The sequence below is a fragment of the Pipra filicauda genome, unplaced genomic scaffold (genome assembly GCF_003945595.2).
Source record: "Pipra filicauda isolate LSUMZ 115617 unplaced genomic scaffold, ASM394559v2 scaffold4_size7858003_pilon, whole genome shotgun sequence".
Classification (NCBI taxonomy): domain Eukaryota; kingdom Metazoa; phylum Chordata; class Aves; order Passeriformes; family Pipridae; genus Pipra; species Pipra filicauda.
Window position 1 is genome coordinate 4,189,735 of NW_024104643.1, and position 26,940 is coordinate 4,216,674.

At 45.2% G+C, this 26,940-nt stretch overlaps 3 protein-coding genes and 1 long non-coding RNA gene across 14 annotated transcripts in view; 2 read left to right on the plus strand and 2 right to left on the minus strand.

The window, feature by feature from the left end:
* Positions 1 to 1,028: 1,028 nt before the first annotated feature.
* Positions 1,029 to 7,993, minus strand: HNRNPH3 (heterogeneous nuclear ribonucleoprotein H3). Of its 5 annotated transcripts, none has more exons than XM_027750578.2 (10): positions 7,814 to 7,993; positions 6,670 to 6,806; positions 5,998 to 6,136; positions 5,266 to 5,453; positions 4,778 to 4,864; positions 4,338 to 4,465; positions 3,034 to 3,169; positions 2,818 to 2,898; positions 2,647 to 2,733; positions 1,029 to 2,393 (listed from the first exon to the last, which is right to left on the minus strand). In XM_027750578.2, the coding sequence occupies exons 2-10, from the start codon at positions 6,785 to 6,787 to the stop codon at positions 2,380 to 2,382; spliced, it is 978 nt and encodes a 325-aa protein (XP_027606379.1). In that variant the 5' UTR covers positions 6,788 to 6,806; positions 7,814 to 7,993; the 3' UTR covers positions 1,029 to 2,379. The 5 variants fall into 5 exon arrangements, with proteins under 5 accessions (XP_027606379.1, XP_027606380.1, XP_027606378.1 ...); XM_027750579.2 differs by having other exon boundaries at positions 4,338 to 4,453; positions 7,814 to 7,991; XM_027750577.2 differs by having other exon boundaries at positions 1,029 to 2,358; positions 4,338 to 4,453; positions 5,311 to 5,453; positions 7,814 to 7,990.
* A 248-nt stretch (positions 7,994 to 8,241) lies between these two features.
* LOC114003509 (phenazine biosynthesis-like domain-containing protein) lies at positions 8,242 to 21,086 on the plus strand. The gene is made up of 9 exons (XM_027750553.2): positions 8,242 to 8,754; positions 11,030 to 11,129; positions 12,033 to 12,131; positions 12,422 to 12,531; positions 12,703 to 12,732; positions 13,197 to 13,285; positions 13,797 to 13,969; positions 15,141 to 15,203; positions 20,543 to 21,086. Exons 1-9 carry the CDS (start codon positions 8,671 to 8,673, stop codon positions 20,653 to 20,655), a joined length of 861 nt encoding a protein of 286 aa, XP_027606354.1. The 5' UTR covers positions 8,242 to 8,670; the 3' UTR covers positions 20,656 to 21,086.
* On the minus strand, positions 19,308 to 22,038 carry LOC120324352. Its single transcript, XR_005565613.1, has 2 exons — positions 21,831 to 22,038; positions 19,308 to 21,227 (listed from the first exon to the last, which is right to left on the minus strand). It is a non-coding gene; the product is annotated as an uncharacterized LOC120324352 (long non-coding RNA).
* A 4,149-nt stretch (positions 22,039 to 26,187) lies between these two features.
* Positions 26,188 to 26,940, plus strand: part of LOC114003508 (phenazine biosynthesis-like domain-containing protein) — a 36,195-nt gene continuing 35,442 nt past the window's right edge. For 5 of the 7 annotated variants that reach the window (XR_005565608.1, XR_005565606.1, XR_005565607.1 and 2 more), the window contains exon 1: positions 26,188 to 26,625. Coding sequence is in view for 2 of the 7 variants with exons in the window: in XM_039386708.1 (XP_039242642.1) it covers positions 26,542 to 26,625 (84 nt within the window). In the remaining 5 variants the exon portion in view is untranslated. The remainder of the gene's footprint in view (positions 26,626 to 26,940) is intronic. The other 2 variants (XR_005565609.1, XM_027750551.2) reach the window with 2 other exon arrangements.

The window sequence follows — 26,940 nt, forward strand, 5'->3', positions numbered from 1 at the left end:
TTTTTGGACCACACTATGACTAATGCTGTATCTTTGTGTTTCTGTAAAAGCCTGCTTTTAGATTGATTCTAAATCCTCCTCACGGAGCACAGGAAGAGCTGTGGGGTACCAAGAGGGCCTGTAACAGGATCAGAGGAGCCTTTTATTCCTCCTGGGAAATGAACTTCCTGCACTGGAGTGTCAGCAGGTACACAGAGAAAATATGCTCCTCCTCCTGCTGCTGCTGCTCCCCTCCCATGCACAGGGATCACAGGAGCTGCACCCACCTCCCCACGAAAGGGGGGTCACTTACCGTGTGGGCACCTGCTGCTTGGAAGGAAAGGGATTCCTGGCACCAGCAGCCGAGCACTGCAGCTCCCGGGGCTGGAACACACCTGTGCACAGCCATGAACCCTACAGCTGCCTGGGCAAGCCTTACTCACAGCTTTTCATCCCCACAATTCCTCTGCAATTTAAATGCTGCTCAGGTGAGGTGGAAGGTTCGTTGCTGAACGCTGCTCTTGTTCCAGGGTGAAGGGACGGGACAGGCCCGAGGGATTCACTGTCCAGCTCTGTGGGATTGTGCTCACCGGGGCTGATGCCAGAGTGCTCCTTGCAGATGGCCTGGTTGGAAAAACAGCTCAAAGCAGAGCCACCCTGCTCTCCAAAGGTGAGTCTTAGCAGGTGTCAGGTGTCCCCGAGGGAGGCACAGAGCTGGCAGGTTTTAAGTCCCCTGCTGTGCCCAGAAAAAATAGGCTTCCTTCAAGCACACGCTCTGCAGTAACACGGTTTTCCTGCAGCTGGATTAACTCTTGTCCTGACCACTGCCATTTAGGAACACCTCAGTGTTCTCAGCACGAGACCAAGAACCCCCTAGGTCTTAAGAGCACAGAGTTCCAATGGTTACAAACTCCTCTTCCCTCCCCTTCCTGGCCAAAACTATTCCAGTGCTTGGAAAGCTTCCTGTGCCAGTTACCCTTTCCAGCTCTTTCTTCCAGTCCCTTTGATCCCCAAACACATTCTCTAGTGAAATAAACTCCATTCTCCTCTCTCCCACAAGAAGACATTTATTACAGATATAACACAGTACTAGCAAAACAGGTGACAGACTTGCAATACCCAAGATCACATTTGACATTTTAAGGGAGGCATTGAGGACAAAGCAGTTAATTTGGGAGATCACACTGGCTCAGAAGAATAAATACCTTTTTCCATTACACATCAGGTATGTTAAGTGTCTTCAAACAATAGTTTCTTACATATCTTACATGTCACAAATGCACAGAAAGTTTTATTGATGTGTTTGGGTTGTGTGTTACTGAGTAAGTATTGGGCCTACAGATATTTTAGAGATCTTGGCTTCTAAGGAGCTCATCTGTAGAACAGCTTGGCAAATTTTGAGCAAATACAGACAAATCAGCTCTGAGCAGCAAAAAAAAGCTGAACCGTGTCTAAGTACAATAAATTCAAGAAAGATAAGAAGTCTAACTTGCTTCCAACTCCCCCACTCTTGCCGAAAGCATGTTAGTGAAAAAAAGACTAAGTAAAAAGCTTCCAAGTGTTTGACCTATGTCATGTTAACTAAAAGCTGTGCTAGTGTTTCAGTCTGCTTTGCAGGTTACATGTGTGAAGTGCAGGCTCTGGGGCTACAGCAAAGCATGGAAATAAACGTGGTGCTTGGCTCTGTGGAGGAGAAAGCAGAGGTACTGCTCGTTCACACAGGTGTGGAGCTGGTGGTGGTGGATGTGGCAGCAGAAGGAAGGCAGGCAGAACAATGACTTCCAGCCTCCACAGCTTCACGCTGTGGTGCAATTATTACATACAACTTATCAAAAGGGTTCAGGAAAGGCTTTAACCAAATAAACTAATCAATTCATCTATCTTTTTCCCCTTAAACAAGTGACTGTTTCAAATTTGTTCACTAGACCAAGATTACACAGAACTCAATCAGTGTTCATAGGAGTTACAATACAACCACCTTTATGGAACCATAGTACAACAACTTAAACTGACTGGTAGTCTTGAATATGTAATACATCCTTAGGAGTAACTAGTATAAAAAGTATCAACATCAGTGGTTTGAATATAAAAATTTATTTAAAGTCAGAGTATGCAACAAATAAAACCTACAGAAAACAGATTTTCCCATCACAATCTGTTGCTTACCAAATAATATTGTGAAAACACATTCCATCAGTCATTATAAAGTTCTTAAAATACAAAAGAAATTTAATTTTGTAAGAAAGTCTAGTAGACCAGAGACTGTTTCTTCCAGGGTGTTTTGCAGAAGCAAGGCTATCCTTCAATACATCCCACGCCATCCTCCTCCACCCATATTGCCTTGCCCATAGTATCCTCCACTATTTCCACTGCCACGACCTGCAAACAATTGACACAAGGTCATGCATACATACCTTGAAAAAAGAAAAAAATGGGATGGGTAATACAGCAATGACAACTTCCACTAATGCTACTCCAGCACCACTCCCTCAACCAGCAGCTGATGCAGCAGCACAATGTGTGAAGCCCCGAGTTCTTCACAGTTTAAATGATTTACTGCCCTCCTTCCCTTCTCCCAGCCCAAAGCCCACCCCCCTTCCCCAGCGTCTGCCAGCAGACAGGAGCAACCCTGTCCCAGCAAACATGGAGAACAGAGCTTGGACTTACTGTATCCGCCCAAGCCGTCGGGAGTTCCGTATCCGCCGCTGTAATTGCTACCCATTCCCATCCTGCCAACGGAGCCGTAACCCTGATCTGCAGAGCCAAAAGGGCACCATTACAAGCTTGGAACTCATGAGACCTGGCAAAACATCAGCTAAGTGTGCAATCCACACGTACCCATTCCATCTCTGCCGTAGCCTCCCATTCCAGAGCCACCTCCGGCAGTGGAATTCAGGAATAGTTCAATGTATCGATGCTCTGCAGGAAGCAAGAAAGCTTTACTTTGTATTTTGTTTCACAAAGCAGACTCAGAGGCACAAAGCAAACATCCCTCCATACAAGTAGCAGAGAGAACAGCACAAGAAGGCGGGTGCCAGGGAACACGACACTCACGCATGTGGTTCTTATCCTTAGACATGGCAGCTACTGCGTCCTCGTGTGTCACAAACTCCACATCTGCCTCTCCTGTAGCTCTTCCATCTGCCCCAATATCAATGTGAACTCTTATAGGGTTCAACGGCGAGAAAAACTAAGAATAAAACAAATTAAAAAAATCGCATTAACGTAGAAGTCAAGCCAGGTACTTTTTTTCCATCCCTGTGGTTAGTGGTGCACTGCATCAATTAATGTCGTCCTACCACATTAAATTTAATTACTCATTTCCCAATTAGAGGGATAGGGGACCTTCAATATTGGGTCAACCTACACTGACGATCCATTATTACTACACAGCTTCAAGAGCTGCAGCGACAGAGCTTGAGGAGCTTTCTTTGAAAGCAAATATACAAACAACTCCTGCCCACACACACTGCTCTGAGCAATACAATCTTATATGATGCCATCCTGGACAAGAAAAAAATTAGTTGGTTTTTATTTGTCTCTGCTTCTTCAGATTTCTCAAAGCAAGGACACATCCATGGAATTCAAAAAAAGCTACGCATTCATCAGACTGCTCTTCCTCACTGCTCCCAATCAAAGCCTGATGTTTGGCCCTTGTCTCACACAGTCGCTAGACTAAAAAAAACAATCAAATTGACACAAGAAAAAGCATCTCAATTCAAACCAACCAACCCACTCAAAAAAGAAAACAAGCACAAGTTTAAGAATGGAGTTCTTATATATAAATATATATAAGCCTTGTATCCCGACAAAGCTTTTCCCCCTACAAACCCCACATTACGCTGACACAAGAATACATTCCCAAAATCTGCAGATGAAAGAGATCAGGGTGGCAGATAAAAGCTCAAGTAATGGGATACCATCCCCTCCAAACACAGCCCCCTACAGTCTTCACACCCTGCCCCTCCTAAAATAGGCTCAGGTCAACAAATAAATATGCAAACTAAGCGAGCTAAGTTTCACATCTGCTGTTACTTTCGAAACTAAATAAGCTTAAACAAGTTCTGAAAACCTTAAAAAGAGGATACCGAAAGCAGCAACTGTTGCCTCTGCAATACAACTTGTACGGAAACAGAAGAGCACCAAGTAAAAGGATTAATGTTAAATACAGCTTTGCTGACTGCTCTGGTGATCCCACCTCAGACAGTAGCTTTAAAAGCTCATTAACTCTGTGCAACTCACAGAAAGGGCTGTGACTTTATGGAGCAGACGTAGCAGTCCCTAGTTTTGAGAACTCTAACCCAGTTTGAACATGCAAACTCCTGGGAGCAGGAGGCCCTTTTCCCCATGGTACTTACGTTAGCAATATCGTTTTCCGTGGCTCGGAAGGGCAGCCCTCTCATGTGAACAAAATGACCGCCACCATGGAACCCCGACCCTGCATCTCCAGTTCCATAGCCATGTCCTCCCATGCCTATTGGAAAACCCAAACCAAAAAAAACCCACACACCTCTAAGATCATGAAAAGCCAAAAGTCATCACTATTGTTTTTCTGAAAGCACTGAATTATACCACTGAACGCTTGATATTTGCACTTCCCATGTATCAACCCAACCTTAACCAGAAAGCATCCTAAGCCATTTATTTACCCTTTCTTACGAGTCCCCAATTCCCCCCTTTTTAAACAACCTTCTTTCTTTATAAAATAGCACAATGAAGCCATTTTTTGGCTTGAAAATACTGTCTTACACTCACATAATAGCAAAAGCTTTTTAAACAAACTGTTAACTTCTTTTACCTCTCCCATCCCTCATTCTGTCGTCATAGCCGTCGTTTCCATAACCATAGTTATTATAGCCACCATAATCATCAAAGCCACCATACCCTGTGCAAAGGAGAGACAGAAAGGAGCGATTACATTACTGCTCAGAATTCACAGAACCATGCACAACACTCAATTTTGCAGTCTTTAGGCACCCAGCACTTTGCCAACAGCCTCTATGGACCGTTAAACCTGGATTTCTGAACACAGTGCAAAAGTACATTTCTTTTTATATAACAGACTGAATCATGCAAATGAGAGATCATATTTTCTGCTGAAAGTAGTTTCCTTATTATTTACATTCATCTTAAATAACAAGCCGCATTTTTTGACACACTACGAGTTTTTTTGAGGTCAATACGTCCAACCTAATGGGTGTTGGCAGGTACTGCCATTTCGTTATTTCTTGACAAGTATGTCAGAAACATGACACAACAGAACCTCTGTTCATTAGGTAAACATACCACCGTCATATCCACCACCTCCTCGACGCATTCTGTCATACATACTTCCACGCCCAGCTCCATAATAACCCCCTCTTCCTCCTAATGGTCTATCATATGGTCCAGGTCGCTGTTGTCCCATCATTCTTCTTGGCATGTCAGAGAATCCTCTGATTTCGCTCTTACTACTTTTGAAGATTTCAATATATCTAATAAAAAAGGATTTTCAAGGCACCAGTAAGAACACAGGCAGAAGCTGTCTGAATTTCACAAAAGGCCATACTACGTTTTCTATGACTAAAGGTACAAGCCAATAGCAGTGACTAGAGATACCATACAACTTAAGTTTCTCCTCAAAACCGTAAGAATCTTAAGTGTATTCGAAACCCCCACTTTACAGTGGCAAAAGTCACTATGTGAAAATTCTAGCTGTACAAATTAAGCTTAAAACATGTCTTTCCAGTATGAGAAACATACTATTGAAAAACAATGTCTGGCTATAGCAGCATTTATTGCAAATTACCCTACATGAGAACGATTGAAACAATTTTCTGAGTTCAGCAAACTACCCAGAGCAATACTGTCTCCCCCACCCCCCAAATCTACTGTATTTCCCAAATTAACTTAGGATCAGTTATAAAAATTCTTAAAAACAGCCAATTCCCCAATGGTCCCCAACCCCCCAAAAGCATTACTGACCCACAACCCCCAAAAAATAAAGATTTAACACCATCCCAAACTCTCCATCCCCACCTGTGCCCTATTCTTTCCTTGTGTTTCCCCAGAGCATTTTCTGCTATCTCCTTTGAAGCAAACTGCACGAAGGCCTCCCCTGTGCTTCTCCCCTGGTAGTCCAGCGTCAATGTTATCCCATTTGGCACGATTTCCAACCCTTTAACCCAAGGACAAATAACCCCGTCAAGGGGAACAGTGTTAAAGGCTGAAACATTCCCATCTGCAGCAAATACTTAAAGCATATCTAAACAACAACAACGAAAAAGAAAACCACCTTGTTTCCCCCATCACCCAACAATACAAGCCAATGATCTTTCATTAAACATTTATGGATTTAGCCATACTTCTTTTCTTGTTTAGACTATGCAAAAATACAACCACCTAGGTTACATGAAGAAAATATTGCTACCCATCAAGCAGTTTAACTGATCCAAATGCTAACATTCAGGTTACCCCAATATGCAAAATATCTTTACCACCTCGACAAAATTAGATACATTCTGTGTTTTACTACATCTCTGGTTACTTGTGCTTCATTTACAGGGCATAATTCTTACTTAAGACAAACTAACTTAACACAATCCCTCCCATCCTCCCCATTACCCGCTATTAAAAATGTGCAAAACATCGTGTAAAAGACACAAGAAAGCTCTAAAGAAACCCACTACACTTCGACTATACTAGAGGTACCTTGGAAAAACTGAACAATCTCTTCTTTGCTGCAACCAAATGGCAGGCCCCGGAGTCGTACCACCGTCCCATCATTGGCTGTGTCATTGGGCCCATTGTGTTTGCCACTCCAATCCATTTTTTATTTAAATCAAATCCTAGGAAAAACCGAAACAAAAAATAAAGAAAATTAAGATTCCCTCCATGCCTAAGTCCCTGCCCTCAAAGGAAATCCTTTCCTCGAAGGAAATCTGGCGGGTTTTCTCAGACAACAAGCGTTATGGATAACGAGCTTGATTTCTGTCGTGTACGTAAAACTGTGCTCCCTGGCACGCTTGCACACACGGACACCCATCCCAGCGGGATGGAAGCCCGCGCACGGCGCGGGGATGGCGGGCAGCACGTGGGCAGGCCCGGCACATAAAGCCCGGTATTTACTTAGAGCACATTTCACATCCGCTCCGTGAGGCTTTGTACGGTTTTTCTGGTTTGTTTTTTGGGGGGGGGGGGCGGGGGAGGGTGTTTTCTTTTTTTTAAATTTTTTGCCTTTTTTAAAAGCAAGACAGTTGAGGAGGGGGCTTCAACCACAAGGCCTTCCTTTGTCTGCCCTCAGCCGGGGGCGGCGAAGGGGGGGGTGGGTGTGTGTGAGGGGGGCGTGTGGCGGGGGCACCACCACCGTGCCACAAAGGGAGCCGCGGCGGCCGCCTCGGCAGGCGCGGAGCCCTCGCGATGCCGCCTCCCGCCGTGCTGCCGACAGCACGGCCCTGACCCCCCGCCCGCTCCCCGCCGCCATTTACCGCGCCTCGCCGGCGCGCCCGCCTCCCGCCCGCCCCGCTCCGCTCGGGCCGCGCTGCCCGCCGCGCCCCTCTCGGCCCGCCGGAGCTCAGCTGACCTGTGCTGTGCCGCCCGGCCCGCACCCCCTCGGCCGCTCCGGGACCCCCGCCCGCCGCTGTTCCGGGGCCGCCGCCGCCCTCGGCTCCGCCGCTCAAAATGGCGGCCGCGATCGGGAACGAGGCTCTGCACCGCCCCGCCTCCCCCCCGCCGGCGCGCGCCGGGCCTGGGTACGGCTCCGCGAGGAGCGCAGGGACCCCCCCCCCCCCCCTCCGTCCGGCCCCCGCAGCCCCCCGGGCGGGCCCCGCACACCTTCCCCCCCCATCCCGCTCACCGCGAGTCCCTCCACACCCCTGGATGTGCCCCGGCAGCCGCTCACGCCGGACAGGACGCGCCTCGTTACTCCCTCGCAGGACCGGCTGGCGGGACCCGCACCTGCGCAGCGCCCACGGGCAGCGGAGCGTCCAGGCCGCGCGACTATCGCGATAGCCGAGCCGCGCGCCGCCTCTCCCCTGCCTGGGAGGCACCCGCGCACGCGCGATGGGGGATGGTGGTGGCGGGAGGGCACGTGGCGCATGCGCGGTTCGGAGGAGAAGGCGGGGGGGCGGTCCCCGCTTGGTCCTTCGGCCGCCGATGCCGCCGGGGGGGCGCGCGTGCGCTCGTGCCGCGGGCACGCGGCAGCCGCCGTGCGCTTTGGCGCCCCGCGGGAGCGCGCGCGGCCCGGCCACCGCCTCACGCCGCCATCGCCTCCGGTCAGGCCTTGGAGCGTGGGTCTCGCTCTGGGCGCCTTGCGGCCCCGGCACAGCCCTGGCAGGGAGGCTGCCCAGGGTGGGCGCACGCAATGGCTACCCGCGGCACTGCCGCAGCCCGGCGGGGTCCCACCTCCCTCACTGGGGGACGCGCCGGGCCGGGCGCTGTGCTGGGAGGGCCCGTGGGGGCGTTCAGGAGCTGGTGGCGAGCGGTGCCAGAGGGAGGCCGAACTCTGTGTTTTAATTTAAAACACCAGTGCAGAGCGCCGGGGCCGTGCGGGGAGGCTCGGGCCGGGCCGGCGCTCGGAAGTGACGGCTGGACCCTCTGGCTCCTCCTGCCCTCAGGGAAACATTAACTTGGAGCTCTGCTGTCGTTTGGGGGAGAGGAGGTTGGAAAGTCCCCTGCAGGGCACAGCCTGCGGCTGAACAGGCTCAAAGGACAATGCAAATCCCAGTGTTTACGGTTGATGCCTTTACAAACCGGCCGTTTTCTGGAAATCCCGCGGCAGTTTGTCTGCTTGAAAATGTAAGTGACAAAAGCCCCAAACAAGTGTGTCTTGAGGTCCTGCATTGACATTTGCCATTCTGTGCTTGGCCTGAGTACTCAGCACTGCGTTAGACTTTGCTTCCTTCCCTGGGGAGCGCCGCTTGCGAGGGTTGTTTGCTGTTGCTCCAGAACAGAGAGGAATTTTGCATCAGAACGATGTCACACGAGACACCCTTTGTATTTTTGGTGGGGTTCTTAAAGTATTCTTTTAAGTAATATACTGGATATATTCTGAGTTAAGTCAAAAAGAAATGGCTTAATTTCTTAAGAATGATTCTGAAGGATTAAGAAGGATTCAGAATGAAATCTTTGAAAAGTAGTGCTGTAACACAGAATCAGTACTCAGTAGTTTTTGACTGAAGGATTGAACTGTGGTTTTTGGTGTGGGTTTTCTCCATTTTTTTTGTTTTTAATTTTTTTTGTGTAAAGGAAGACGGGGAGTATAGACCTGGATCTTAGTCTTCCATCATTAGTGTGTTAGGTTCATTTTTAGTCGAGTTTAAACAGCCCGTTTTTATTGCTTCAGAGTTGGTAGTTTTGGTTCAATTGTCAGCAATTACCCTCCTCATCAGGTGTTGTGAACAGTTGGTACTAATTAGAACTGATTTCTACTAAAAGTAATTATTAAATGGGAATTAGAAGTTTATAGCCCTTGTATTATTTGTGTAGTAATTCCTGATGGAAATTGTAAATAGGAAAATATATGTTGAATAGTCAATGGCAACAGCTTGTACTGATGATACGAATCCTTTCTGGATGTTCCTATGTTTACCTACATTTCATACAACACTGCCTACTCACCAGGGCAGCTAAAGCTATGACTTGAGAACATCTTACTTCACAGGTATTTTTGGCCCCCCTAAAATCTAAATACTCTCAGAATGATCTCTGGTTTAAAACTGTGAGCTTCTGACTGTGTTTTTATATTAATTTAGCTTTATTACACTGAGATATTGTGAGGACGATTTACTTGCACGGTGCCTGTGGAACGTGGTCGTATAAAGTTTTTTCTGCAGTTCCTGCAGGTAGAGGTTTTAGTGTCCAAGCTAAAGCTGAGATCCTACTTTAACATTTTATTCTAAGCTTCAAGAAGCATGGTGCAGCCAGCAGCAAAACTACTCTCTTCCCTTCAGTGTCTCGTCAGGCCCTTTCTGTGTTTCAGAGGTGCCACAGGATGGCAGTATTTCAATAAAGTTCTATATTATTAAAAATGTTATTTTTAACAACATTTTTGTTGGTCTTTGTTTTGCTTTAGGATCTTTACTGTAACTGTAAATTACAGAACTGTTTTTCTGGAATAAAGGAGAGGTGCTTGTTACTCTAAAATGTTAAAATGTTGTTTAATTGTATAGAATTTAATCTGCAAGAAGAGGTCATTGTACACATTAATAATTGTTTTGTATATGTGGTATGGGATTATTGGCTAAAAAGGATTAGTTATTAAAGGAAATAATCAAAGTTCGGAGGGCAGATTTTTATCTCTCAGAGGCTGAACCTGATCAGGTCCCCTTAGACCTTTGTTTCATTTGAGTCTCAGTATTTTAAGGATCAGACTCTCAAACCTGGGCAGTCAGGAGAACTGTGGGGAAAGCGATGGGACAAGGGCCAGGCAGAATGTTCTACACTCTGTGGGGCTCGTGTATCTTGGGATCAGTGTTCACTGGTTTAGATGGAGGGGCACTTAGTGAGCTCCAGCTTTTCTGTTGGTTTGTTTTTGTTGTTGGTGTTTTTTTTTTTTCAGTTTCTCTCTTCTCAGGTCCCACTGACTCAGTGTATTGTTCTTTAAGGAATGTTGGGGAGGACACGGCCCTGAGGGCTGATGAGCCACCTTGGGCATTCCATCACAGAGCTCTTGGTGGCAGGGATTTTTCAGAGTTATAAAAAGAAAGTTGTAGTTAATTTTAGATTATGTTAATAATGACTTCTCAGTGTGACTTTAGTTACAACTTAAAAAAAGGTATTTGTGTTTCTGGAAAGGCTGAGTTTAGTTTTTTAGGTGATTTATTTTTCCATGTAGTCCAAGAATTTGTGAACTAAGAGGACAAATATTAGAAATTCCCATGTATCACAATGGTTGGTTGGATTGTTATCTCAGTTTTATGCTTAAAAATTTTTTTAATCTCACAAAATATTTTGAACTAAAACTGAATCTATATTTTATTAATAATAGAAAATGAAATAACCGTATCTGACAGAAAGTTTGATTCTGCATTTTTTGGCCTGCTTTTAATTGGATTTGTTGTTTCATCATTAGGAGTTGGATGAAGGTTTCCACCAAAAAATCGCAACAGAAATGAATCTTTCAGAAACAGCTTTCATCAGAAAGCTGCACCCTGGGGATGACTTTACCAAAAGTGAGTTGGTTCTGTTTACTGCCCAAAATATCTAACAAGGGAATAGGAAGACACTTAACCCCTAAAGGGCAAACCAGCCTGCAGATGTATAGGGATCATGACCATGCCTTTGTGGGATTCCATAATACACAAGGACACAGAGGCTTGTCTTCTAAATAAGACCTGTTTAGGAAAAAGGAAAAATCTGTGCATTTCTTGGAGTTCTCAAAGTTCTATACATTTTGGGTAAAAATTAAGGCATTTTTGTATCTCAGAGACATAAGAGAACGCCACCACTTCAAGAAGCCAATAGATGCTGTTAAGTTCCACTTTTCACCTGAAACAGCCAATAGATGATGGTGTTTTCAGTTCTCTCAGACCAGTTTTTATTTTTCCAGGCTGTTTTCCTGTTGTTTCAGTTAGAACAGCCAGTGGCAGTTACTGATTCTTACTTTCTTAGTTTGTTTTCCCCTTTTCCCAGACTATTTTTCACCTTCTTGGGGGATAAGTTACGAGTTGAGGCTGTCACAGTTTGTTGGGTTTGTTCTTACCAGTGACATCTCGGATGTCGCTGGTTTCTGGCTCCCCGGCAGCACCAGAGGTGCCAGTTCCACCTCTCAGGGATGTGCCTGTTCCCAGGCTGGAGGCAGTTCTGGAGCATCCTTTGGCTCTGCACATCCTTTGCTCCTGTATCAAAGTAGCTCTTCTTGTAGGTAGTAGAGCCCAGTTGCTGAGCTGACTAAAAAGTGAGAGCTGTGCCAGAAATCAGTGCCAAACGGGCTTCTAAAAGTGTGTTTAGGACCAAGACTGCTTATAAGGTGCATTTTGTTTAACTGAAACATCACCACTGTGTGTAAAGTGTTGAGATCAAATGAAGAAATAGACTCTTCCACCTCCTAACAGCACATCAACTTTCTTTTCCAGGTTCCTGCTTTGGACTCAGGTGGTTCACCCCAGCCAATGAAGTTCCTCTCTGTGGTCACGCTACCCTGGCATCGGCTGCTGTGTTGTTTCTCATACAAAGTATGCTTACAAACTGGATATTTTATATAGAAACATTTTAGAAAATTTACTTCTGACTAAGATCTTCATTTTCTACAACAAAGGGAATTAAATATTCATAACATTTAGAGGACACATGTGGAGATACCGTAGGTGTTGTCTTGTACAACTGCTCTGTCATTATAAGGCTGTAGTCTGATGGCTACACCTGCATAATTAACTTTTTCTGAATATACTGAGCTACTCCAAGAGCTGTAATAATTTAGATTCAAATTCTTGTGTTTGATAACGTTACAGTGTTCTCTCTCTAGAAAATACAAATCCAGTCCTCACATTTGTGACACTGAGCGGGGAATTAAAAGCCAGACAAGTGAAAGATCACATTGTCCTGGACTTGCCACTTTATACAGCCCATCCTCAGGTCAGTCAAAGTGTTATTCCTGCCAGGCTTTCAGGGAAATGTGTGTTGATGTTTGTATGTGTATGTTGATGTTTTATGTGTATGTAATATATATGTGTGTCTATAGTTGCATAAATACATACATCTATCTATTTTATTTTTTACAGTGCCTTTTTTTTCCCCCTTCTTCAGGTACTTGAGGAAGTAGAAGAATTAATAAAGGTAAAAATAGAATCTATATGTTGTCTTAGAAGAACATTTGTAATAGCTCTACTTATTTTTGTATGTTAAAATGGTAACCAGGCCCTGCTTGTTGTACTCCTGAACTTGAAACACCAAACTTCCAAGGTCTGAGTCAGGAGTCAGTAGGTCGGGAAATGGAATTCTCCAAAATGCTGCAGTTGAACCTGTCTCCCACTACTGTTGACTGGAGTGTCCTTGCCCTCTTCTAGGTCCTGGATTTCTTTCTGGGTTACTGTCTGTGGAGCTCTTGCCACCCACCCATATCCATTCACGCACTCAGTGCCTTTGCTTGTCTTGCTTGCCTGTACTAGAGAACCCTCTAGTATGAGAGACCTTGCACTGGGACTGTTGTAGCAGGGAGTGTGTTCCACAAAATGTTAAGGAAACAGTATTTCATATTCAAGTGATGATTTTTTTTTTGTCTCCTTTACGTTTTCCACCAGGCAGCAGTTGGTGACATGACTGTTCAAGATGTCCGTTACTCTCCTGACACAAAGAAACTATTAGTCCGTCTCAGTGATACTTATGAAAGGTGTCTAAAATATTTTTTCATAATTCAAGAGTGCAGAAATTGGGTTGGCTTGTGTAATCTCTATTCCTTACATACTAAGTTCTCTTATCTGGTTTTAAATCAGGTGGAGATTAAAAACTCTAACTTTAATTTCTTGTATTAATAGTTATTTTATCTTCTAGTTTGAACTTACTGAACCTGCAAAGGTGAGTAAGATCAATGTGAAATCTGTTTTGAAGAAAAGGAGGTGTAGGAAACAGTTTTAATGATGGTGTATTTTGCCCTTCCATCCGAGTCTAAAATGATCCAGTACCCTGGCAGGAAGTTAGGAGTTCTACTTCAGTTCAGAGCACGTTGTCAGAGTGCCAAGGATTCTTTCTCCCAGTGGACTGTAATCTGCTTACACGTGCTTTATAGAGAAAATTCCAATTCAAATTTTTCCAAAGCGTTTGTGAATCTCCTAGAGCTGAATTCCATTGTTAATTCAAGTGTGACTCAGCTATATATTGTAATTATTATAATTCTGTTCAAGGTCTGTGTTGGAAGAACTGAAAGTGAGTGCACAAAGCTTTTTGTCAGCTGAAAAGACGGGAAAAGTGAAAGGACTCATACTCACTCTTAAGGGAAATTCCAGTGGGAAAGGCCACGATTTTTACTCCAGATATTTTGCACCTTGGTATGGAGTTTTGGAGGACCCTGTCACAGGTGTGTGTGAGATAAGCAACTCTTCCTTTTGTTTCAGTTCAATCAAAAGGTTCATATTAAATGGCATGAATCTGTTTTTGTTCTTTGGAGTCTTTTATAACTTCCTGTTTTATATGGCCAGCAGGAGTGTGCTCACTAAACTGAAAACTTTCATGACTGATGACAGTTTATTCAGCAAAAATCTAGTAAGCTTCTTGCTGTTGTTAGGCCAGATATTCCTGTGCCTTTTTCAGATTCTAAACGACTGAGGTTTTTCTAGGCTTGTTATAGCTCACTGTTGCTCTTCTCCCATCTCGTAGTGTCCTTTCCTTTATAGAAAGAAATCTTTTTGTTGTGTTGCCCAAGTGTACTGTTAACAGTGTTATGGTTTTGTATTCTGTTTCTCTTTTGACAATTTGTTAGTAAGGCCTGGTGTCCCTGAGCCCTGATAACAGTAGTTACTTCAGAGTGGGGTTTTCAGCAGTGTCTTTGCCCCAGCTGTTAATGTAGACTGAAGCAGCATTTCTAGCCATGAATCTGAGATGTCATCCTAAGTTTTTTAAGCTATTGGTCAGGAAACAAGAAATTGTTCTGTTAGTTTTCAGAAGCTGTGGAGAGACCTTGAAGATCTCCTTGAGTTACATCCTGACACTCAACAGCATTTAAGACTGAAAAAACTCCCAAGGAGAGGAAATAGTTTTGTTTTACACGGTGACTACTATCCACCTGTTGCTACTTTTAAAAAATATCCAAAAGCTTATTCAGATATTGGATGGGTAGCTACTCATGTTTCATTGAATAACACCATGTTTAGATGAGTAAGATTTTGAGTATAGTATTTGGAGATTCTGTTACTAGGAAACTTCACTTTTGGTAAACAAGCGAGTACTTTGGCTCAAGTATCATAATTGGTACTATTTGTTGTTCCTGCCAGTTGTGGCTAATGCTGAAGCCCTCAGCTAAGCAAAATTTCCATTGAAGCCAGAGGACAAGGAAGTAATACTGCTTTATTGTAAATAATGGCAATTATAAAGCCTTAAGTTCTGTCTGCTGTGCAAACTCGTAGTTGGTTTTCTTTTTGCCTTAGGCACACCTGGCACTTGATGTGTGATATTTACATTTTGCCTGTGCTTGCTCTATAAAATAGTGATTATAATTTAGTTCTGTACTTTTTTTCTCAATTTCTTTTAAGGATCTGCTCATGCTGTTTTAAGCAGCTACTGGTCAGAGCAACTGGGGAAGAAAGAAATGCTTGGTAAGAGAAACTGTTTTATTGCAAAGCTGCCCATTTATTATCTACTCCCTAGAAAAGACAAGGGTTTATTATTACTGCAGTCCAAACTGTAGTATTAAGTCCCTGTCCATTTTCTCAGTATGAGTAGAACATGATGTAATATTTTGCATGTGAGGTAATCTCTGATAAATTGCTTTCTTTCCTACCCACCACCATGGCACATCCTGCCCACAGGGAGTTGGAAGTGTCGGTTTGTGGATCATAACTCTCTGCAGAGAGTTTTTGATTTCAGCTTTTGGATTTTAGTTCTCCTGACCTTTTATCACAGGTGAAGCTGGTGAAACTCAGGTGATGCTGTTTACGTGTTTTGATTGGATTTTACTTTCCTGCTTGGTCTTTCTGGTTTCCATGTTGGGTATTGGGAAGAGGTATCAGTATTTTCATTAACCATGTGTACTTTCCAGTACACTTTGAGCAGTGTTTTCCTTTCCCCTCATGTATACTGAGACCAAAACACCTCATATAATTTCTGGTCCATGTTGGAATTTTCTTGAGAGTTGCTCCAGATCTGTCCTTTCAGTGACTTATTTAGGAAACTTAGGGTTTAGAATAGGTATTGTTGTTATGGCTGGGTAAGAAGAGATAGTGTGTTTTTAATACCAATTTTTAATCTATGCATTTAGGTATGAAGATAGTTTTGCTCAGGATTATGAACTTTTATGTGGTAGCCAGGCAGGAGATAAGAAATAGTAGTCTCTTAGATTACAGGAAGAGAAAGAACGTGACTGACCTTATATATGTAAGAGTGGGGACATGGTACATGGGCATGAGCAGATTTTATTTATTTGTGATTTTACATGCAGGCTTACTTTTAAATGATTAAATCTTGAACGAATTTGAGATGACTGGACCTCTTAAAACAAAGAAAAGATTTATTGGTATTCTTTCAGTCAAGGGGATGTGCTTTTGTGCTGGTTTAAGAGTTAACCAGCAGGGGAAATGAACTCAACTCAAAGGAGAGATTATAAGTCAGAATAACAATTTACTAAAATAATACAGTAAGTACAATCATACAAACAAACAATTGGTCTTAACCCACAAAACCCAAATGTATAACCCAGTACCCTGGGGCATGAACAAAGTGGTGTTCCTTGGGCCCCGCTTGAGTCCCAAGTAAAGGGAGAGGGGAAGAACCTGCTGGTAGGAGAGCTGTTGCAGTCTGGTCAAAAGTGGTGATTGGAGTCCAGTATAGGGTGGTGGTCCAAGTCTGTTTGAGAGCGATGAGCCGCAGTCCTTCTCTGGATCCCACAAAGTGGTTCAAAATGTTCCAAGACTCCAAGATTATATATCCTGCAGTTCAGGCAGGAATGCTCAGCACTTCCCTCAGGGCGGGGAGTTCCACAAAGGGTGTGAGGACAGGAGCATCCTCCTATCTCACAGGCCTCTTAACACCTAGTTTGTAGCCTGAGGAGTCAGGCTCTATGGGCAGATGGTGTAAATGGTTCATTGATAACAGTTTCTGGGAAATGGCATGGAAGGCTATAGAATACACAGTTTTGGGTTACACCCATACCCTGATGAACTGGTCTCAGTTGTCCTAACTAGGACAGCTTTATAGACCACATATTTGTTGTTAAGCAAGAAACTCAAGGAAAAAGACCCGAGAGAAACTGTTAATATATGACAATGCTAGATAAAGATGGATTGGGTGACCCTTTGCTTCTCATGTTTGTAGTGCTTTGCCAGAGAACAGAAGAACAAGAGAAGCAATACAAAATTCCCTCATCCCCTGCCTGGATCCCCTTTTAAAGAAACTGTCTCAAGCAGCAAAGGCAATTGATACTGTCATCAGCTTCTCTAATGGCTTCAGCACAAAAAAAGTCCTGTCTTTCCACAAGACAGGTTTGGGTTTTTCTCATCTTGCATGCAAATATGTCCTCAAGCTTCTTCTGTGGTACAGATCGTACAGACCAGATTTAAATACAACAAGTTAATTTGATGTCTGATTAACACGTGGTCTCGACTGTGTTTATGAGGAAGCTCTTTTCCTTGCGTGCATGTGGCTGAGGGGTAACAGGCAGTACTAGGGAGAATTCTGTTCCTAGTGAGATTATTTGGAAAAGATGGCTGGCATTCAAGGAGATTCCACATCACCAAATATTAGTACGTAAGGGCACCTTCTGACTTTTTAGAAACCTTCGTGGCAACTTCTGTAATATCTGATACTTTATATTGCGAGAGGAAAGGAAGAATTTCTTCCATCAAATGAAGGATCTGTTAGTTCCCAAACAGATTACATATGAAATAATATAAATGTATTGTCAGATTTCTCTGGCTATGGTGACCTCTAGGAGGAGGTCAGCTGCAGCCCTGCTGAAGCATCAGACTTAATTTCCTGTCTTTGGGTTCTCTTCCTACTTTTATTAGACTAAGTTGTCAAACAACAACCACCCCCATCAAGTACAAAGAGAATTTTCCAGGTGAAATACTTTATGATCTTTCTTGAAACTGTGTACATGTCCCTGAATTTAAGCTGCTGGCTAAATCAAGGTTCAGTATCAGTCCTTGCCTGTCTTTCATTTGAGGAGTCTCTGCAATATTTAAAAACTATGATCTCAGATATACAGATTTGGCAGTTGAAAATGAGTGCAGTGTACAGCAGCTGTCTGTGTATCCAGCCCTTCACATGGTTTTCACATTTCTAAGGTAACATTTATAAACATGCATAAGGAATTCCATATCACCAAAGAGATTAAAGAGGGCTTCCCAAATTCCTGTGATGAAAAGAGGCTTATCCAGGACAATTTTTAATCTCAGGGGAAGCTCGAGGAATCTTGCTGTACCTGTTTACTTCAGACAACTGTGTTAATTTGTGGGGAAATTTGGTTCTTGTTACTGCCTTTAACTTCTCTGATTCATTCCTGGTACAGAACAGCTTTATAGCATTTCAGGGTTGGTTTTTTTTTGGGGGAGAAACCAAACAAAAACCACCACCACCAATAACAACAACAACTAAACAAAAAAAACCCAGAAGAGGTTGCTTCATGAAGGTCCAATAAATCTGCCTGCATTTACGTTTTTGCTAATTTGAATTCTCATGAAGTCAAGAGTTTTGCAGAGTTGTAATCACAGCTTTCATCCTTTCCAAGTAATCTCAACATACAGATTGGCAACATCAGATTTATGCACAGGTGTAACATTTCTGCCAAAGGTGTTTCCCTGCATCAATCACCAGATTTATCCACCTTATTTCTTAGAATGAAAAAAAGTCTTGGAGATCTTAACTTCATGTAAGCTGAGGAACAAGTGCTCCTTTCCTCCTTCCTTTATGTGGTTTAGAAATCCAACCAAAATAGCAGTGATTTCTTAGAATAGATATTATTACAAGAGTGGCACTTGTTCCTGAGTGGATGTCATTATGAGGAGATCATGAAGACAATCCCTTAGTCCTTAAATTCTCTAAGCAATGGTCATTTAGCTCCGTGTAGGCTGCTGAGAAGCTCCTCACAACAACAGGATACTGCCAGTACAAGGCCAGTGGCTGAGTTGGGAGTGCAGGGGGTGATTCTGTGAGATCAGCACACTCCATTTCACAGGCCTTGTGCCTGCTCCTAAACTTTCCTGTCTCAGGTTAATCACAGAGCAGTTCAGGGCACTGTGAATTTAGCTGCTATATATTGTTGTTACAATTGGACATACTTGTTTTTATTGAAAATATGTAGAAAATCTCCATGTAGTATGAGGCTTTCCTAGTAAACGTGGAATGGACATGCAGTAACTTTGTGATCTAAAGGTGAGTGCACATCAGAGACTCTCTCCAGAGGCATTGCTGTTAAATGAAAACCTCTGGTTACTGAAATGTGCCCTGCAGGCCTGGTTGCTCTCAGACATAGTGTGAAATATCAGTGCTTCTGTGGGAGAGAAAGAATAGATCAAGTATTATTTTCGTATAAGCTTGGCTAAACCTTCCTTTTGTGGGTTATTTTTTGGTTTTCTTCTACTTTGGAAGTTTCTTTAAAAATAAAATAAAACGGGCCAATATGAAAACAATCTCAGTAATTCTGCCATGAAACAGCCAGTACTGCTTGAACAATTAAAGAAGAAAGAAACCACCCAGCCAACCTCTGAAGATTTGAAATAATCTCTTTTATTTAAATGTGCTCTCTTGAGGGACCTTCAGACCTGGCAATACCAACTGATCAAATTTAGCATGGCTTGAGTCTTTAAGAGTCGATAATATTCAGTGGAAGCAATACTCATTCCTAGGTGATGTTCTGACAACTTAAAAACAATAACCTGAGGCTCTATAAATGGAAAAGAACAGAAAGTATTAATATCAATCTTTAGATAGGTTCTGTTTCTGCTCTTAGAGTGTCTGCTTTGTCTGACAATTCACCAACCTGAGCCAAGAGGAGCTTTCTTATCAGCAGTGGCTCAGAAATAGTTTGAAAGTGTCCAGCACACCTGCCATCTGTTGAAGCCTGTGCTCTGCAAGGGTCTGAATGCAATTACCCTTCTTATAATAGTGGGGTTGAGAGGGAAAATGTGCCCTTGAGCTTTGAACAACTCCTGGAGCAGTTGGAAATTCCTTGAGTAAGGAGAGTGGACATTAAAGCCTCTTCATCCATTTACAGCCTTTTACAAAAGCAACACTATGTGAAACTCAGACCTTTTCTCAGTGCCATCTGAACTGAAATGGGGCTGCTGAAACCAGCTACAGACTCCACAGGGAGGTGAACATTATCATCCCACCTTGTGTATGACTGAACAGTTCAGGCAAAAGCTTAGTTCTGTAATTAGTTACAAGGCTGTTTCTACTTCGAGTTGATCCAGTTGTATTAAACTATATATTCAGGATTCTGTAAATCAGTGTCTGTTCCTGTCTTTGGGTGAACTTGGTGTCAGTTTGTAACAGCTGAAGCAGCAGTGATGTTTCTTTGTAGACTTTTTCCACTGCCTGCGTGAGCTTATTTCCCCCTCAGCCTCATTCCTTCTTTGACTGTCATATCAGCTCGAGCTGTTCAGTGCCAGGAAAATGGTTCTTCATTCTCCTGGAGATAATGCTTGGTGTTCTTCCTTCTGACCTGCAGGAAGTGTATGCCAGGGAGGGAGAACTCAAGGCTTCAGTTGGCTGCAGCACAGCAGCTTCCCAGCTGGTGTTCAGGAGCGGGTTTGTGAGACTGAGGAGCCAAGTTCCAGTTGGAAATAGAGCCCAGCTGATCTTCATCCCTAAAGCCTGTCCCTGGTGCAGTGTTTGCTTTCTGCAGACAGAAGGCTCATTTGCTGGAGTTTTTCCTGGGTTTTTAAGTGCTTTGTGCTCCACACTAGTTTTTTAACTGTGGGTTCTTGTTTCCCTTCAGCCTTTCAGTGTTCCCGCCGTGGAGGGGAGTTGAAGATTTGCCTGCGCAGCGACGGGAGGGTGGACATTGCAGGGCAAAGTGCTGTGGTGTTAAAAGGAACCCTGACTTTCTGAAGGAGCTGGCACTAATCTCCCACACCTTCACGGAACTCCTGTTATGCTGATTTTCTCTCAGCTCTAGGCAGTGAATCCCCCTGTTCTCAGAAGTCTTTGATTCCTTGTGGTCCATTTTAAAAATGGCTTGAAAAATCTTCTGATCTTCAAGATCCTTGGTATTGTTTTCTTCCCTCTTAATCTTGCCACTTCATGTATACACTGACCTGAGAGTATGTTCAAGGGCAGCTGTCTTGTTTTTCTGCTTCTTGGATTGAACTGTAGACATCTCTGATTGATAAAATAATCGAACTTTTCCCAGATTCAGAATTTTCCATGACATCTGACTTCATTTCTTTGAAACATGTATTTTCTCTGCCATATATTAAAATGACAGTCATGTTCATTAATTTAGTTGAATTAAAATATGAAAAATACAAATGTTTTGAAAATGTGCCTCTGGTTTTCTTATGAACAGCATTTTTCAGAGACGAATGGTATTTCAGCTGCTTCTTAGTTGGTGCTTCTGATGAAAGGTTTAGCAGAAAGGTTTCCAAGACTGACATGGTGATGCGCAAAAAGCCAAGTAAACTCTGCAAGGAAATGTTACTGTTACAGCAATGCCAGGTACTTTGCAAAAACTGAAGATTTGCTCCTAAACTAAGAGTTCCTTTCTCCTTTGAAGTGCTGCTTCAGATTTTGTCCCCACTATGTGGGAGTTCCCATGTGGATTTGTTAGGAATTTGAACTGTTTCAGGGGGTTGGCCCCGCTCCCGCGGGTCCCGTGCGGCCACGGGGTTGGCTGCCCCCGGTCCCCTCCCCCCCAGCGGGGAAAGGAGAGAGGGAGCTTTGCCGGCGTGGCCTTGTGCCCTCTTGTGCCCTCGTGAGAAAGGAGAGAGAGGAGAGTGGAAGCCTCGGAGTACACAGAGGTTTGCCGGTCTGGTTTGGGGAGGGGAGGGGGGGGAGGTGAAGGGTACCAGGCAGGCTGTGGGGGTCCTCGGACTGGAGGGTGGTCAGGTAAGTAGTGCGTGGGAAGATATGAGGAAACATGGTGGGGGGAGGACAAGATCAGGGTGGATAATAGTTTCCTCTGGGGCTTGGAGATCTTGGCTGGGCTGGGGCCTGGAGAGGTCCTCGAGCCCTAGGTGGGTACGGTGGCCAGAACAGTTTCGCTCGTTTGTTTGTTTTTGGCTCACCTGCGGCTACTGCCCAGGTTTGGTATGTCCTGGATTTATTTGTTACATCCTGTAAGGTTGGTCAGGACAAAGGGCTGATCCTGGGTGTTTCCCTGGAATTGAATATAGACAGATGGCAGAAAACTAGGTAGTGTAAGACTTGCCCTAATCGTTTTTAATAGTAGGAGTGCAGCCTGTGCACCCCTATGTGGTTGCGAGCTATGCTGGCGATGGTACATGCCTTCAGTAGGGTCACCCATGCCAGACAGGTCAAAACTGTAGGGTCGGATACAATAAATCTGTGGGCAGGATGAGCTCATTAGCCTTCTGGCAGTCATCCTAGGAGAAGGACAACTCTAATCCCAAACCCGGGCAGATGGAGCTCGCTTAGCCCTGTAAGGCCATCCATCTAAGAGAAGGTCACTCTAATCAAACCTACGTCCTGAGGATCTCGCTGCCACCGTCCAAGCTCACTTGGCCCTGGCAGATGAACCTCAGGATTAAAGGGTGGGTTCAGTTCCACGCATACTGCATCTCACCTAAAAATCCATTGCGCAGGCTTGAAGGCTTTACCCACATGCAAAAAGTCCTGTAGCGACGCGTGAGGGTTGAAATGGCAGGTGAAAGGTGCACTGGCAGCCGCAGACTCAACTCTGCATGCAGGCAGTTCAGGATATTGGTCATTTGAGACTGACTGGAGATGACAGTCTCTTGGGGCAGCACCCTGAACGACCAAGCAGCCTTTCTAAGGACAGCACTGCTTGCTCCACTCGGAGAGGGGCCTAGAAAAGGTGGCCTAAACAAAGCTCATCTCCACTTTCACCCGGTTGGTTAACCGCAGGCCAACGGGCATCTTCCTCCAATGCGGTCGCACAAAGATCAAAAGACAAAGGCACGCACCTGCCTCCAAAGGTGTACCTAAATTAACTCTAGCATGTTGGAACATCAGAACCATGCTCGATTCTGCGGATAGCGGACGTCCTGAGCGACGTTCCGCCCTAATTGCCCATGAACTGGCTCGTCTCAATATCGACATTGCTGATAGAAGCCATGTTGCTGAGAACACAGCTGCGATGGGCAGGGCACGTCTCCAGGATGAAGGACCAACCACCGCCTCCCTAAGATCCTGCTTTATGGTGAACTTGCCGCCGGCTGCCGCATGAGAGGAGCCCCGAAGAGAAGATACAAGGACTCCCTGAAACAACATCTCAGCCTTGGCCATATTGATCACCATAACTGGTCTGCTCTGGCCTCCAATCGGGAGGCCTGGAGACACAGCATCTATAACGCTGCTGTCTCCTTCGAGAACACACACAGGATCACTCTCGAGGAGAAAAGGCAACGCAGAAAGAATCGTGTTCTGCAGAATATACCATCTAAGGAGTCTTTCTGCTGTGCCTTTTGCAATCGGATATGTCTGTCACATATTGGCCTCATAAGTCACCAACGTGCCTGTAACAAATGTGGATAGAGCCTTCCCAAATCTTCGTTCGCGAAGCCCAGCCGTGATGATGAACTGTTTCAATTTTTCCTGCTAAAACTCTGCTGTCCCTTTCAAGTCACTTCTGTCCTAAGCTTTGCTTTAGTTCTTTCTCTTTACAGTATTTCAGGGTGAAGTGTTTTGAACTCAAAGACACTTCCATGCTGTGGGAACAGCTGGATGTCAGCCCCTTATAAATGAGGAGGAACTTAGTCATGCCAAAGTTCCCTTATTTCCAGTTATTTTGAGTTTTATGATAACTTGGAACTTTTATCTTACTGAAGTCCGAGGAGCTGGAGACAAGTAACGTGCCCAAATTGCCTGTTTAAACCTAAAATTGACACTTTGACCCTTAATTGCCACATTATGTCTAAAAATCACCAGTTTTGCCCTAAATCCCTAATTTTAACCCCCATTTTCCCTACTCTGACCCAAATTTGCCCTTTTAACCCCCAAATCCCTCATTTTCCCCCAAACATACCCCTTTATCCCTAAAATTGACATTTTTGCTCCAAAATAACAGAATTGTATCTCAGAATCAGGAGTCTGATCTGTTGATTACAGACACATTCCTGTATAGCCTCCCACCTGAGCTCTGGTGGTTTTTCTGTCCTGAACAGAAACAGAGACAAACTGGTACTGGTTTGGTCTGGAAATTTCGGTAACATGGATCTTTAAAATTTATGGGCTTTGTCATTAGTCCTTTTGAGTAAGCAGGAGGTACCAAAAAGAGCTGGGGTTTGCGGACAAGGAAATCTGCAAGTAGCCAACTTAAAATGCCCCCAGATTGTCTCTGGTTCAACTTGCATGGACCTGTCGCCTCAGCCAGGAGTGTCCAATCCTGCTGGGAATGCCTTGGACCACGATGTAATGTCCATTCTGTGCTGGTAAAGACCCACTGCAGGCAGGGACGGGGAACACCAGGGCTGGCTAAAGCCTGGTGTTCCCTGTTCTCCAAAGGTAAGGGATGCAAAGGTGGGACATGCTGTTAGCGCAGGCCCTGCTCCACCAGGATCGTGATTTTCCCTCTGCCCAGCTCTTCTGTCCCTTCACTTGGATTTTCCCTGGAGGTGTGGAATGCCAGGGGCAGCACAGACGGCCAGTGTCCCCCTTGGTCCCCGAATGCCCCGGACTGGACACACACAAAATAACAGGACTATGGAAATCGCCCACACTGGGAGTTTGTGGGGCTCTGGATTAAATCCTGGCTTTATAATGGTAAAGGAGTGGGTGGGGCAAGGGGTGGGGCCTGGGCGGGGCTGTGGCTATTAAAGGAGTGGGTTGGGCTGTGCCAAGATCAGTTTTTGGGCTCACAGAGGGATCCAGTGCTGCGTTTGGGGGGCTCGGAACTGAGCCTGAATCCTGCGATTTTGGGCTCACAAGCAGAGCCCCAGAGCTGTCTTTTGGGGGCTCAGAACCAGAGTCAGTTGGTCAATTTTTGGGGCCTTGGACAGGTGTTACCATTTTCTCTCTTACCTTTTGCATGCCGTGATTCTCCCTTGATCAGAGAAGGCATAGCATGAAGCAGGAGGGGGGAGGTCGTTTCGTTTCTGTGAACTTCAGGCTTGAGAGAGCTGCCGAGCAGCGCCCTGGGGAAGGGGTGAGACATCTCCTGGCACTGCTGGAGTGCAAGGATGGAGCGGAGCCTGAGCGGGAGGCGAGGCACCATCCTTGGACACGCTGCCAGCCTGCGGGACGGGGGGGGGAATTCAGCCATTTGGGGGCTGCCCTCCCTTTACTCTTCCAGCAGATCCCCCTTTTTGGGGGGAGATGTACATATGCCAGTGGCATTATTAAAGGAATGCGCTGCTGTCCAGGGCAGTTTGACTCGTTCTATGCCTGCTTTGGGGGTGAGCAAAAAGGGTGATGGTTCCTCCAGATTAGAAGGAAGGTGCAGAGCACAGCAGTGGTACTGCAGTTTACAAGATGTAAAGGGAAGAAGACTGTCACTTGATCGTGTTGCAAACACAAGGTTCTGAATAGAAGGGACAAGGGGTGAGCAAGCTTTTTGTCCCAGCACATTTCTTTGGGCCAGCCTTATGTAGCTCTTCTCGCACCAAAATCCGTGTGAGGACAGAAGCAGCCTGGCAAACTGATTGTGTGGAAGCAGCACTTTCCTTCTCAGCTCTTCGGACTATCCCATTCTGTCTCTCTAGAAGTGAGCTTGTAAACACAAAAGTTTCCAGCTCCAATTCGCAGAGAGAAATGTGCCGGGAGAAATCTTGTTCAGACTGCTGCTCTGCAGCTTTTAATTTTATTAGCCCATATAACTGAGGATTGCGTGTTTCCGCTTGAGTGGGTTTCAAATAAGAGTTTGTATATGAAAGGAGAAGGCCATCGAAATCTTTCTGTACTGACACTGTTTTTATTTGACGGTAGTGACGTTTTCGACTTTGGATCTGCACTTTGGATGGCGTAGAGAGCGTCATTTACTGCTTTTGCAAGTCCACACCGCCATCGTGTGGTGTTTCCATGAGAGGTGAAAGCGTGCAAGCAGAATCCAAGAGGTTTTTGTCCTGGCACCACGAGTGTAGGAGTAGTTAGCGCAGGTGTTTCAGTTTTGGATCCCGGCTCTTGGAGAACTGAAAGAATGTGATCCTGCATAAAGCTGGGAGGGAGGGCGGGCGAGTGGTCTCACTGTTGGCTGTGCAGTTTCCAGGCTGCAAAAGAAAAGTGGATCCCAGCAGTGGTTCTTTCTTCCAGACCCTTTTCTGCGGGACCAGCCGCGCGCGGGCGCGGGGAGATCGCCTCACGCCGCCATCGCCTCACGCCGAGGGTGGCGGCCAGTCGTGCCCTGGAGTGTGGGTCTCGCTTAGGGTGTCCCGCTCCCTCGGTGCAGCCTTGGGAAGGAGGGAGGGAGGGAGAGAGGAAGGATGGGGATGGTTGCCCGGTGTGGGATGCCCGCGTCTCCTCGGCGTCGTGGTCAGCTGGAGCCGGGGCAGCTCCTGCCTCTCCTTCAGGTGCGGGGCAGACCCGGCCGCCGGGAGGGCCCGTGGGGGCGTTCAGGAGCTGGTGGCGAGCGGTGCCAGAGGGAGGCCGAACTCTGTGTTTTAATTTAAAACACCAGTGCAGAGCGCCGGGGCCGTGCGGGGAGGCTCGGGCCGGGCCGGCGCTCGGAAGTGACGGCTGGACCCTCTGGCTCCTCCTGCCCTCAGGGAAACATTAACTTGGAGCTCTGCTGTCGTTTGGGGGAGAGAAGGTTGGAAAGTCCCCTGCAGGGCACAGCCTGCGGCTGAACAGGCTCAAAGGACAATGCAAATCCCAGTTTTTACGGTTGATGCCTTTACAAACCGGCCGTTTTCTGGAAATCCCGCGGCAGTTTGTCTGCTTGAAAATGTAAGTGACAAAAGCCCCAAACAAGTGTGTCTTGAGGTCCTGCATTGACATTTGCCATTCTGTGCTTGGCCTGAGTACTCAGCACTGCGTTAGACTTTGCTTCCTTCCCTGGGGAGCGCCGCTTGCGAGGGTTGTTTGCTGTTGCTCCAGAACAGAGAGGAATTTTGCATCAGAACGATGTCACACGAGACACCCTTTGTATTTTTTGTGGGCTTTTTGAAATATTTTATTCTTGTAAGGAATATACTGGATGTATTCTAACTGAGTTAAGTCAAAAAGAAATGGCTTAATTTCTTAAGAATGATTCAGAATGAA

Excerpts from the sequence above, each read along its gene's own strand:
- HNRNPH3 (XM_027750575.2), bottom strand. The coding sequence starts at position 6,787 with ATGGATTGGAGTGGCAAACACAATGGGCCCAATGACACAGCCAATGAT. Across the intron at positions 6,137-6,669 it reads GATTGTTCAGTTTTTCCAAG|GGTTGGAAATCGTGCCAAAT; the intron begins GTACCTCTAGTA and ends CTTGGGTTAAAG. Across the intron at positions 3,170-4,337 it reads CGGAAAACGATATTGCTAAC|TTTTTCTCGCCGTTGAACCC; the intron begins GTAAGTACCATG and ends TTTTATTCTTAG.
- LOC114003509 (XM_027750553.2), top strand. The coding sequence starts at position 8,671 with ATGCAAATCCCAGTGTTTACGGTTGATGCCTTTACAAACCGGCCGTTT. Across the intron at positions 8,755-11,029 it reads CAGTTTGTCTGCTTGAAAAT|GAGTTGGATGAAGGTTTCCA; the intron begins GTAAGTGACAAA and ends TTTCATCATTAG. Across the intron at positions 12,532-12,702 it reads TTTATACAGCCCATCCTCAG|GTACTTGAGGAAGTAGAAGA; the intron begins GTCAGTCAAAGT and ends CCCCTTCTTCAG.